We start from the raw sequence: 13,528 nt of genomic DNA on the forward strand, positions 1-13,528 counted from the left end.
TTTTTGTCACAGTTGTATTGAACATTATCCCAAACAGTTCCGTGTAACTGTTCCAAAGGTTCTAAAAAAAGGGAGGTGAAATACTGCGGTGAGAAGGTCGTAGCTGAAGCTAGCGTAGCGAGTACGAGTACACAGCCAGCGAGCCAGCCACAGCGCCACTGCACTGAACTGAACTGAAACTGAACTGGACAGAACAACAGATCAGATCAGAACCAGAACAGAACCAGAATAGGAACAGAACATTCTGATTCCTGAACATGATGAATTCCAGTTGAATTAATTTTGAGGTTAATTTGAAAGTATAAATTGTAATAATTTTGTACCAATGGTTTCTTTTGTTTCTCAATTATCTTAATTTAAGGCTATCATTAGTAAAAGGATGAATGAGGACGAAGACGACCCTGTTGTCAGTGAGGTAATTTTGAGTCGCGGAAGGCTATTTATTTAGCCTATGACACGTTTTTTACAATACCTATAACTGTTTCCGAAATACAGAATAGGCCCTACCTTGTTTTTTTTAAGAAACAAACATAGGATAAATTAAATAGTAAAACGATTCAGTGCAAATATTTTGCGAACCTATTAGTTCATTTATGCAAATTTTACATTAAGTAATTTTTTTATCATAGGCTAACAACGAAAACAACATGCAGCATGTTGATTAGATTGAGAGCCAATTAATTTGTATCGAGATTCATCCAAGGTCGCAAGTAGCCAACAACTAACTTATAAAAATTCCCAGTATGACCATAACATTCTAAGCTTATTGCATCATCCAAATAGTCTAGGGAAATCAATGACAACACTGATTGAAAAACTTGTGGCTGCACTTTACTTTAGGTCCTACACTCATTCGAATGAAAATATTGTTTATTCGATTGTTTCATTCGATATATCGTTTGGTTTGTTAAGCTAGGTTAACCTTACCTAACTAACCAAACGATATATCGAATGAAACAATTAATTAATCGATATATCGATCAATATTTTCAATCGAATGAGTGTAGGACCTTAAGTTAAGTGCAGCCAAACTTGTGACTAATGACAGCTTGTGGGTAGACTTCCGCATCTGTTGGCACAAACAACCGAATGAAAATATCTATTATTCGATTGTTTCATTCGATAACTTATATAGTTTGGTTAGTTAGGTTGGGCTTACCTTAAGTTACCTATTTTCATTAGGTTGTTTGTGCCAGCAGATAACTTACGGAAGTCTACCCCAGCTTGTTAAGATCAACCCCAGGATCCAGTCCAGTTACAGTCTGAGATCGTCAATTCATTTAAGTGGATGGGGATAAGTTACTGTAATTATTTTGTCACTGTTGTCCTAACTAAATATGGAAAATTTATGTTTGCAGGTTAAGAAAAAGCAAAAGTTGTAGTTAGGCGCTAACTTAAAATTGTTTTTATTGCTCTTAAATACACATTATTCCCAACCTCAATCAGTAACTTTAGGCCTACTTGCTCTTTGTGAACTTTCTTTTACTGGAAATGTAGGCCTACTTAGATTTACAACATAGGCCTACTTAAATACTTAGGCCTATACACATTCTAAACGTAAACATTTTCTGATCACTTCTGGTCAACTTCCCCATTGGTCAAAAGCCATTGGGGAAGGAATTAATTCACTGCCTGCAACACCCTCTGTCGGCAATTAATTTGATCAAAAATTCGAGTTCACAACATTGTTATTCGCAAAAATAAATGAGTAAATACGTTAAACAAGAAACAATATATTTATTAACAGAAAGTAAAATAAAAAAAGGGGGAGGCAATTATAATAATATGTTAAAAACTAATGGTGCTGCGTAGCGGTGATACGAGCGGCACTCGTAAGTCGGCCGCCGGAACTGCAGCGGCCGTGCGAGTAACGCCTCGTAAGTCGGCCCTAATGGGTTAAGTTTAATTGAGGGGTATAAGTTAGCGCTTGGCCTAACTTAAGTTACTTATCTGATTTTGTTATCAGTGGTGGTCAGCTGATCCAGATATATTCCCTCGTTCTAATAGGATGTTGGGAATAAAATTTGTCTTGAATTCAAGTTTTTTGTTGAGGATGTGATTGTTCAGATCTCGGGTTTTTATTGACTTAAGTAGATTTCAAACTCCTCCAAAACGTTCATTTTATCTCCCTTATACAGTAGGCTAATACTGAAATTGTAGACCGGTGTTAATGTAATTAATCACTGATGACTGTCAATTATTTGTCGGGATGTTCTCAATTAGTTAACTGAACTGAGTGTCTGTCCTCGGATCTGGGCAGTGCTCCTCATAACAAGTTCTAAATGCCCGACCCGTTTGTCAAATGTAATAAACTCCTTGAGCACTCAGCACATTTTATTTTGTACCCCGTTGAACTGGTATGATTTAAGTGTTTGCGATATCCCTAGTCCTGTAAGATTTTACTGACTTAATTCGTTGTTCTGAAAGACAAAGTAATAAGTTGTTATTATTATTTTTAGATTTTTTTTAGATTGTAGGTATTGGATTTTCTCAATGTATTCAACACAGATATAATTTTTATCCAGCTGGTGGTCTCTCACCTGGTTTTTACGTTTTGTCTTTTTAGCTATACAGTATAAGCTTATATCAATTAGACTGGTGTAAAGTATGTAGATTTATCGATAGGGCCTAGGCCTATAATGAGATGACTGCTGTAGCTTTGCTACTCTGACTGAATTTAACAGATTTTTTATCCAATGTCATTAACTAAAAGCCCATCGTAATTGGTGGTATAAGTATCCCAACTCATGATTCATTTAACTTTTAATATTGTTTTTGTTCCAAGCTAGTTAATTCAACTTAGACCTATCTTAAGATCATTTATTTTACATTAGATAATTCTATTTCACTACATACGGTAGGCCTATATATTTTGTTTTTCCAGATGCCAGTGTTCTTGTCACATGCATTGGAAAACCAGCTGTATGTATTTCAATACCCTACAAGACCTGCAGCACTTCCTCAAGAGAATGACAACATTCTTAAGGTATTTATAACATACCTCTATTGCTTTATTCGTGCTTTTGACACGGGGGAGGATGCAATAGGGAATACAGTACAGCTCGTGACACATAAGCTGGCACTTGGCCTAGCGCGGGCAGTGTATGTGTGAGGAGGGTGGAGGTAGGGAAAAGACTGGACTGCAAACATTTCTGCTGCCTCACGGGGTCGAATCCCCTTGTATTATGTACTTGAGCGCCTTCATATGGGTTGCGAGGACAGTTGATGCAACCCGCATGACGGGACATAATGTTTTTGAAATAGGCACTAGTAGCGATCGGCCAAGTGCCAGCTTAGATGTCACGAGCTGTATAATGTAGTTCTTTATAAATCTATCGAAAACAGTTTAAAACCCCCTCTATTGATTAAGTGTACCTATAGGAAGAAAGTCTATTGTATCCTACTGATTGGTTTTATAAAAATACATTGTTTAGTTAAATTGGCAGTTTGTGTAGCAGAATAAAAAATAAGTTTGTCAAAATGTAATCAAAGTCAATGTAAACAAACAGTACACCATTAAATGCATAATTAATACTTATGTACCGGTAGTAGGCTAATGTAACAGCAGACAAATATTAATTTTTTTTAAAGTAATTGTATTTAACCCTTTATTATGGATTGATCCCTTTAGAGAAGGTTCATTCAAAAACTTTTTTAGGCTATTTACAAGAATTATCTCAACAAGTCCTTTCATTCAAGTATGCAGTTTAAGCACATGCAGTAGTTAAATACGCATTCATGTAGGTGCAGGTGTGCGGCTTACAGTTTTCCCAAAAGTTTGTATTATTTATTAACGCTATACAGTATAATTGTCTATATTAAACAACAATGTTATAGTCTAAATAGTAAAGCTAATTTTCAACAAAACGGTACACAAGCATCAAATAATGGCACTTCCTTTAACTTTTTCAGAGAGTAGTACATGTAAATACTGTTGGTTGTTTTGTTTGACAGTGCTGCTTTAAACCCAACAACCAAGAGTTGGTGATGGAGATGGCAGTTGACTCAAACTCTCCTAACTATGATGTAAGCCACGGAGAGCAGATTGCAATCAACGTCGATGGCGGAAAAAATCGGACGCCCAATGACAAATATTTCCAAAGGTGTGGTAAAAAATTTTAAAAAATCGATTCTGAGTAATATATTTTTATTTATCATCTGCAGAGCTATCTGTGATTTATCAAGATATTAATTTATTAATATTAACGTTTTAATTTTGTTATTTAATATGCATATACTATCTGTTATTCTACTTATGTTTGGGTCTATTTATTTTACTCAGCATTGCCTCCAGGATTGATTTAAGACAGTATAAAATAGGTTTACTTACCTTGCGTCGTCAATCCTTGAATAGTCTTACAAGCGACTAGTTTTGAAACTGGCGTTTCATTTTCAAGCTTTGTCGTCTAACATAAAATTATTGGAACATGATGTCGTCGTCAAAATACACAAATAAAACATTTAACACGCACAAATACAATAAATTACAGAAAGAAGCGCGGCCGGCCATAACACGCACGACGAACAAGACTCAACTACCAAAACTAATAAACATAGTTGTTAGTCGAGTCGTGTCCGTCGTGCGTGTTATGGCCGGCCGGGCTTCTTTCTGTAATTTATTGTATTTGTGCGTGTTAAATGTTTTATTTGTGTATTTTGAGTTTTGACGACGACATCATGTTCCAATAATTTTATGTTAGACGACAAAGCTTGAAAATGAAGCGCCAGTTTTGAAACTAGTATCTTGTAAGACTATTCAAGGATTGACGACGTAAGGTACGTAAACCTATTTTTTTTTTAGGGTGTATTTATATCTTGTTTATTGTTAACATTTTGTGACGTCTACGTTTATCACACATTCTAAGTAGGCCTATCCATCTTGATGTCATCTGAAAAATAAGAAAATGGTGTTACTGTGCATATAAAATAAAATGTATAAAGAGAGTGTAGGAAGCACGCACAGAACAACTGTGCGCTAAATAAATTTGCTATTTAGATAGAACATCTGAGAACATTAAGTTGGCACAAGACCATACAAACATTAAAAAAATAAATTATTAAATGGAAATCAAAAGGTTCCCAACAAAGTTTTAACTCATCTCCCAGTTATATTAGCCTTTTAGAACTTGAGGGTGGGGCAACTAGGAGCTGCTGTACAGTTTTCTTATAAATTTAAACTTTAATTATATACATTTAGTTCTTCTCATAAGGTCTATCTATTACTGTAAAAACCTGAATTGTTTTCTCTTACTGCTTCAGTAATGTGATGGACAAACGGACGCTCCAGTCTACCAAAGTGATCACAGACACAGGCTCTGTTGCTGTAGCTACTGTTCGTAATGGTCAACTGATCATTTCTCCTGTCCAAGGGGTATTGAGTATAAACCCGAGCTTTCCACATCTCGATGTCACAGATAAAAGAGCCAAGGAAGAGGCTAAGGAAATGGGAGAAGGTAAGAGGGAATATGCTAAATATTGTTAGGAAGTGTTGGATGTGGATGTCAAGGGATGGTTTTAAAACGTAGGCGTAATGATCAAACTAACTGAAATTATTTAGGTTAATCTTACTACCTAACCTATTTTATATTAGGATTCATAAGTTGAGTAACAACAATTGGTATTTAAGTAACAAATTTACTAAATTATTTTTATTGCAACTTGTTTACTAGTTTCATCAATTAGACTGTTTTGGATTATCTTGATGAAAAATTGTGATATCGTGAAAAATTCTATGAATTACATGATAATGGTTAAAAATTTCATGTTCACAAAGTCATTGTCAAACTTTAAACCTGTTTCCAGTCCTAAATTCGTAAACCAAAGTAGCCTACCATTTTACAATATACTCCATCAAAATTTTGTATATTTGTTGAATGATCTAATGATGACTGCCCTCTGTGTATTAGCAGGGTGTCCAGGAAACCGGGAATCATATGTGAATTTGGGTGACTATGAAAATATCTGTTGGATCTAGGAATAATTGCCAATAGCCTATGACCGCAGCCCATTCATTGACAGCATTCTGTTAGTTCCCTTGGGGTAGTTGTGTACAAAAATAAAATTAGGATTGAGGTATCACTGAGCTCGCAAGAGATGTTACGAGTCCTTGGAGCCTAGACTTTCTAACACACAATCAATTAAAAAACTACAACAACAATTTCTAACCTCATAGTGCCCTAGATTTTTAAATTACAATAGGTATATTCAAACTATCCAAGATCGCCGCTAGCCTCCAAGGACTTAACGATGTTGCTACTAATGTACAGTGAACTGTTTTAAAACCAATTTAAGATCTAGAATTAATTCAAAATCAACTTCATAAAAGTAAGAATATGTTTTCATAGTAAATTGCTTAACTAATTGAATTTTAAAATTTCTGTTGTGTTCGAGATGGATTTGGAATCAAGACAAGATTTCAAATTCCTAGATTTCACCATTATCATATCATCAATGTATACAAATTTTTGTATGAATAGTTTTTGGAGCTACCCAAGGTTTTTTTTTTAATTTTCAACTTACATGTAATAGGTACTAATGCGTTAGTTTTTCCTTTGTTAACAGTAAGTTTTGACCTAGAGGAAATTCAACTTTGGACCTGGAAAACCTGCAAATGTTGAATTTTATTTTTGTGGTTTGCTGGACACCCTAGGATTGTCAGCTGATCTACTTTTTATTGTTTTGTGACAAAACCATGTTTTTGGCAAAATATATTATTGTTAGTCATTTGTATTAGGTCTTTATTAATTAGCCTATACATAATTCCTCAGCACATGCTACCCAGTTATACAGGGTGAGTTTTAAATGAGTTCCCCCCTACTTTTTTCTACATTTCTTAAGATATCAACTCCGGACCACATCAGATCATTGTAGAGTAGTAAGTACTTCATTTTGACTGGGTATAAATTTTTGGCCGCCATCTTGGATCCACCATATTGGATACAAAGTTTTATTTTTCAAATGCAAAGGTAGGGTTGTGACCCATCGTTTCAAACTAGATTTTTACGCTGAATACAATGCTGCAATCCGTTTTTAAAAATCTTGATCCATTCTAAAGTTATGAGAACATGTTATAACTTATTTTTAGCCCATTTTAACATTGTGCAGTTACAAACTCAGACTATAATCGTAAAATAGAGCTAGATAAAGATAAGTATACACCACCAGTCATTGTCAACCGATTTTCACTTGGTTATGATCACTTGGATACGATTATGGTCTTAGTTTGTAACTGCACAATGTTAAAATTGGCTAAAAATAAAGTTTTAAACAGTACTCATAACTTTAGAACGGATCAAGATTTTTAAAAACGGATTGCAGCATCGTATTCAGCGTAAAAATCTAGTTTGAAACGATGGGTCACAACCCTACCTTTGCATTTGAAAAAAAACTTTGTATCCAATATGGCGGATCCAAGATGGCGGCCAAAAATTTATACCCAGTCAAAATGAAGTACTTACTACTCTACAATGATCTGATGTGGTCCAGAGTTGATATCTTAAGAAATGTAGAAAAAAGTAGGGGGGGAACTCATTTAAAACTCACTCTGTATATATTCTTGTACTCTCAATTTAATGCTGTTCAATTAAATAAATAAACTGATTTTCCCATAAATTTTATATGTGTGTTAATTAGAGATGGTCGAGTCTCGAAATTTCGGGAAATTTTCGGGAAATTTTAAATCTCGTTACACAAGACGAGATTTCTTTTTGGCCGAGATTTTTATCGAGACGAGAATATAAAAAATAAAAATAAAAACGGCTGCAGAAAGTCAATGTAATATCCGCAATACAGGAGCGTGTTGTAGTTGCGTTTCCTTTGCGAAGGCGTTCTTATTGAATTAATTCTTCAAATGTATTACCTACTTTAATTATTTTAATAACATTTGAGAAGTTTTGTTAAGTGTTAGCAGTGTGAGAAATGTTTTATTACTATAAAAAAAGTCAAAACAAGTAACTATTTTATAAAAATTTATATTTTATTTTATGATTTATTTTAGTTTAGGATAAGTTGAACTCTATCCTAACTGATATCACTATGTTTCCTAATCGTAGAAATTTTTAATAAGTTAGGCTTGTGGCGTGATTAATAAAAAAATGTGATGCTGATGTTTTTTAATAAAAGATTGTAAATATTATCATTATTTTTGTATTTAAACAGTCATCTAACAATGTTACAAAATCAGGTAAAAAATTCCAAACGTGCATTTCCCGTTGTGTATGAGAAGGGAAATCCCGTCTTGATCTCGTCTAAAAATTTTATGAGAGATAAAAAATCTCGTCTCGTCTCGTCTCGAACTAAAAATCCAATCTCGTCCATCCCTAGTGTTAATAGAACTAGTTACGCTCTCTCATTATGTTTAGTTGGATGATGAATTTAATCTTACATATTTTGCTATCACAGATGTATCGGGAGGTGAGGAAGAAGAAAGTGAGAAGCAGGTTACTGTTAAGTTTGCTCGGCAAGAAAGCGACAGAGTCAAGAAAGCGAGGGAACAGTCATATAACTTCTTGAGCAAACGTAGTGCCGAGGAGAAATGGTACCATACACAGTACCACCCATCCAGCAGTAGGATGGCCGAGGTAATAACCTTCATGCACGATTTGACCTCTTGGGATATCCTAAGCCAGACTAGGTTTGCTTCAAGTTTAAGACGTACGAAATTAACAATATGCTCACAAAATTGGTTAATAGCTTTGACCTTATGGGTTGACCTTCTAGACACCAAAGTTCAGAGTGTTAAACTTATTGTTATTATATATATCCCCCCCCCCCCATTATATTTACAGTCAGGGACAGAGTAAAATAATAGTTGACTTGGTACAGTTTGGTTTTTATTTAACCTTACTTCATTGTTGAAATTCTATACAACAGTTTGATATTACAAATGAGGTACGGATCTGCTAATTTTTTTGTCCAAGCTTTAGCTGTATCTTTTTAACTAAACTCAGGCTACATTTTCATAATCTGGATTATAGATTTTACCATCCGCATTCCACTTTATTTTTTATTTTGACATGTTCCAGGTAGAGAGGTCCAAGCTGACAGCTGTAGAGCTAGAGGATCGAATGGACTCTATGTGTTTAACACCCAGACAGTACATGGACAGTCTGGTCCCAGTGCAAGTAGACCCTACGTGGGAGTTACCGAGCATGCCTAGCAACATTACTTCACTAACCTCACTTAGCAATCTACCACTGCCTGATGTTGTGTTGACAATACTGAAACAAGGTCAGTGTGCACACATGATGAGAAAAGGGGTCCTTTTGAAAAAAAGATTTTTTAAAATAGATTTCCTAACTATGATTCCTAATTAGGGATCAATATGTTGGCCTTTAAAAAATACTCCTAGTGTATTTGATCATTAAATTCACATATTCACATCAAGCTGTAGAAGTTGGCAATGTAAGTCAATTAAGTCATTTAATGCCTTAAAAAAAATATCTTATAGTTTTTTAAACTGCTAAAATGTCCTCCTAGGTATCTATTTTAACACACCAAAAAGCCCCGAGGGTAAGGGGTCAGGAAGTGGCCGCCATCTTGGATTTTAGGATCCATTAGTAGGTTTTTTCCTAAATATGTTAAAAACTATAAACTTTTTATACACTATTTAATTAGGAAATTAAAGAATATTAAATTTCCTACAAGAAAAGTATGTAACTAAAAGTATGATGTAACTATTTTGGTTCAACCATTTACAAGATATAATAAATATCTTATTCGTATATACAGGTGAATAAAAAGTCAAGACCCCCCCCCCCCCCTCTAATATTTTCCAAGTAAATATACAGAGATATCCTTTTGGTGGTTGTGCAATCTTAGCAGGAAGTTTCATTTTATGATTTTTAAATTTGTGAGTCTCCCCCCAAAAGGGGGGATTTGGGGGGCAACTCAACATTTTTAAATGTAAACCCCCTTTAAGTGACGCCTCATTTTGAAGCGTTTACAAAAACTTAAAGAATGGTGAAAACTAGAGGTCGCTATCTCTTCTCTATCCAAAATGGTAGCTAATATAACCATTACGAACCAATTTTACTATTGATTTTCCACAACATTTGACGGGCTTCCATTTTGGATAGAGAAGAGATAGCGAGGTACCTCTAGTTTTCACCATTCTTTAAGTTTTTGTAAACACTTCAAAATGATGTGTCACTTGAAGGGGGTTTACATTTAACATTTTTGAGTTACCCCCCAAATGCTCCCTCTTGGGGGGACACTCACAAATTTTAAAATCATAAAATGAAAATTCCTGCTAGATTGCACGACCACCAAAAGGATATCTCTGTATATTTACTTGGAAAAATATTAGAGGGGGGGGGGGGTATTGACTTTTATTCACCCTGTATACAGTACTCTTTCAATTTAGGAATAAATGTAAATTTTTATAAAATAAATGTCAAACGTGGCTAAGCCTATCCATTTAACTGTTATTCATGAAATTTTCATAAAATTACCAGCTTGACATTACCAATTTGACACTTTAATCATAAAAATTTGTCCAAGATTAAAATGGGGGTGAGCGCACAAAAAAGTTTCAATCGAAACCGCTATTACAAATAATGCAGTTATTTATTTTTTTTTTTCGTAAAGATATGCATACAATGAAGCCACACATTGAGAAAAGTTACTTTTATGTGCGTACATTCTGCTTGGTTAAAACATCATACACTAGACCTGCAACTATTTAGGCCCTTTGAGGGTTATAAGAACCACAATAAAACATCGTCCAAGGTTTTTATGTCACTTAATGTTAATTTAAGATAAGACATAATACTGCACAGTAAAGTTATGGGAGATTTGACAGTACTATTGGATAATAAGGTTTAAGCATGTAAACCTATGTAAAAGCAGATACAGCGGGAATAGTTTTCTGGCCAAAATATTATGTAGGGGTTTCAGAGTGAGCAGTCTGAAGCTCATGGTAGAAGGACAGTTAATGTTGTAAATGAAGAAGTTCTCTCTTGGTTTAACTTAATTCACTTAAGTGGTCACGTGTTTAACTTAAATTTTTGTGAGCGAAGCCACGATGGGGTAAGCTAGTTTTAAAAATAAAATTATTGGGCTAAGTAAATTAATTCAATTTTGTTTGGAATAATTAAACTGCTTCCTTAAAACAAACTAATTAAAAACTTTTCCCAGTCAAGATAATAACATTCCGTCAGTTGTCATCACTGCTGGCCGGTGCAGGAGGGTCTGATGAGGTGAAGCTGTTACGCAGCATACAACAGGTAAACTATCCATATTGTCTACAGTAGTATTTCATTCAGGGTGGCCACAGAAATTCTGGGGAAACTGGGAATTATAAGTGAGTTTTGAAAATTTGCCAGAAAATTGGATTTTAGTGAAATTTTCTTGTAATATAAAGACAAATTTACCATAGTTAAATACCCAGCCAGTGACGTTATTGCTTGAGTAAATGTCCATGTTACTTACCTTACCTCCTTGGCCATTGAAACCTCAGAAGGTTTTTGGCCTCGCCAACGATGCTTCTCCACTCTTCTCTATCCTCCGCTGCCTCAGGAGTAGTGTCCAATACAGCCACATCCTTCAGCACCTGACTCCTCCATCACAGTCTCGGCCTGCCGAGTCTTCTGCCTTCTGGTTTGTTCTGGTCCACAACTTTAATTAATGATGAGTTCTCTCTCCTCCACACATGTCCAGCCCATCTCAATCTCCTGCTTTTTATCCTTGCTACTACATCTGGATGGTGATACACATCTCTCAATTCTCTATTCTTCCTAATTCTCCAGCCTTCTTCATCTTGAATTGGTCCATGTTACTTAAAAAAAAAACTGGTCTGTGGTCACGGCGAAATTGTGAACGTCATCTGCAGTTACAAGATCGAGAACATCTTTTGCAGTCGTAGAAAAATCGTGAACATCTTGTTTTGGCCCGACCTGACTTGTGAATATCTAGGACCAACAAACTCCCTAGTTAAAAGGTCACTTGGCATTTGGAAAAACCAGGTTTTGCTAGCGGGAAAAATGCATGGATTTTTCCTCAGAGTTGTTGGCCACCCTGTTTATTGAATTTCACACGGAAAGTAGATTGACTCAATGTTACACTTTAGACAGTTTGTAATAAATACAATGCCCAGCAGAATATTTTTTTTTATTTGGCCATATTTGAAAGTTGATTAAAATTAACTTGATTTAATTTAAAATTAAAATTAATTAATTTAATTTGATTTAATAATACTATGTACACAGATTTTATTACACCAGTCTTAAAAAAGAAGGTCCTAAGTGCAATGAAAATTGAAACCTTAGGAAGCCTTTAGTGAAAAAGCATGACTGGTTACATACAAACTTGGTACATACATGTAGAATTTTATGGAGTAGGGTTTATCAATTCTGTGATGACTTTCAGGGTTCAGTCCTGCGACCGTCTCAAAGGTACCCACGATGTCAGGGATTTTGAAAGAATTTTAGTTAGATTCGTTTACTAACAAAACATATGAAAGTAAAATTTAAAACATGTGATGTAATGTAAATCAATGGTATGCTTTGTTCTGCTATTTAATTATATTTGTTTGTATGAAGATTTATTTCTTGGTATCGTCATAGACTAACCAACACAAGTAGACTTCTCATCCCATTGTAAATTTTGAAGCACGTTTTTCGTGTCAAGTTCATGTAAGTGACACAAAGGCGCTAGTGTCGATGAAACTTTGTTTCCGTCATTTTAGGGTTAATTTCTTTATTTGTGCTTTACTGCTTGGTTATATAACTAGGGGACAAGTTATTGTTTATGATTAGATCGTATTATTTGGTTAAACGAGGTTTTAAATGGCTGTAATGACGGGAAACAAATTGTAAACAAAACACGACCTCTACATAAACCGTACATGAACTAACAATAAAATTGTCTTCAGCTGTTCCATAAGGATGAGAAATCTACTAAGGGAGTATGTTTTATCTATGGTATCGTGTAGTTAATGAATTAAACTTTTGCATGTATTTTAAATCCAATACACTAGGCCTATATAAAATGCTGGTAATACAAAAAGGGATCTTTATTTTTATTGAGTGCAATTTAATATTTGCCACATGTCTGTTTTTAATGTTATACTTCAATGATGAATACCAGATGGTTAAATTGTTAAATGTGTTGTTAAAAACAATAATAGTTTTAATCTATGTCTTCTTTAGTTGGTTCAATTAAAAGTGTTGAGTTTAATAATTCAGTTTGCCCTTTTATTTTATTGAGCTAGGTATTTTAATTTAGTGTTCAGAGAAACCACATATTTACAGGTTATGGGCCCAGGGCTGTTTAAATACGGAATTTGTTAATATTTTTTTTACCTGGCTAATCAAATTGAATTAATATGGCAACTGAACATGAAAAGTATCGAATACCATTGTTTGATGGAACCAATTTCAGCAATTGGAAATTTAGAATTGAAACTCTGCTGGAGGAATTAGAATTATTATTTTTCGTAAAGGAATCTTATGTTACCAAAGTTGAATTACTGGAAGAAAACACAGATGAACAACGAGAGAGGAAGGAAGCAAGGTTGTTGGAATTAGCG

At 34.6% G+C, this 13,528-nt stretch overlaps 1 protein-coding gene across 2 annotated transcripts in view; it reads left to right on the forward strand.

Annotated features, from left to right (window-relative positions):
• The first annotated feature begins 253 nt into the window (after window positions 1-253).
• LOC128999229 (DNA-directed RNA polymerase III subunit RPC5-like) overlaps window positions 254-13,528 on the forward strand; it is a 34,100-nt gene continuing 20,825 nt past the window's right edge. For both annotated transcript variants that reach the window (XR_008491255.1, XM_054425626.1), the window contains exons 1-7: window positions 254-415; window positions 2,885-2,986; window positions 3,955-4,103; window positions 5,260-5,453; window positions 8,401-8,579; window positions 9,024-9,228; window positions 11,137-11,225. Coding sequence is in view for 1 of the 2 variants with exons in the window: in XM_054425626.1 (XP_054281601.1) it covers window positions 380-415; window positions 2,885-2,986; window positions 3,955-4,103; window positions 5,260-5,453; window positions 8,401-8,579; window positions 9,024-9,228; window positions 11,137-11,225 (954 nt within the window). In the remaining variant the exon portion in view is untranslated. The remainder of the gene's footprint in view (window positions 416-2,884; window positions 2,987-3,954; window positions 4,104-5,259; window positions 5,454-8,400; window positions 8,580-9,023; window positions 9,229-11,136; window positions 11,226-13,528) is intronic.

Source organism: Macrosteles quadrilineatus, unplaced genomic scaffold, assembly GCF_028750875.1.
Source record: "Macrosteles quadrilineatus isolate MER2022 unplaced genomic scaffold, UCM_ALF_1.0 Scaffold_8__2_contigs__length_117827958, whole genome shotgun sequence".
NCBI classification, from domain to species: domain Eukaryota; kingdom Metazoa; phylum Arthropoda; class Insecta; order Hemiptera; family Cicadellidae; genus Macrosteles; species Macrosteles quadrilineatus.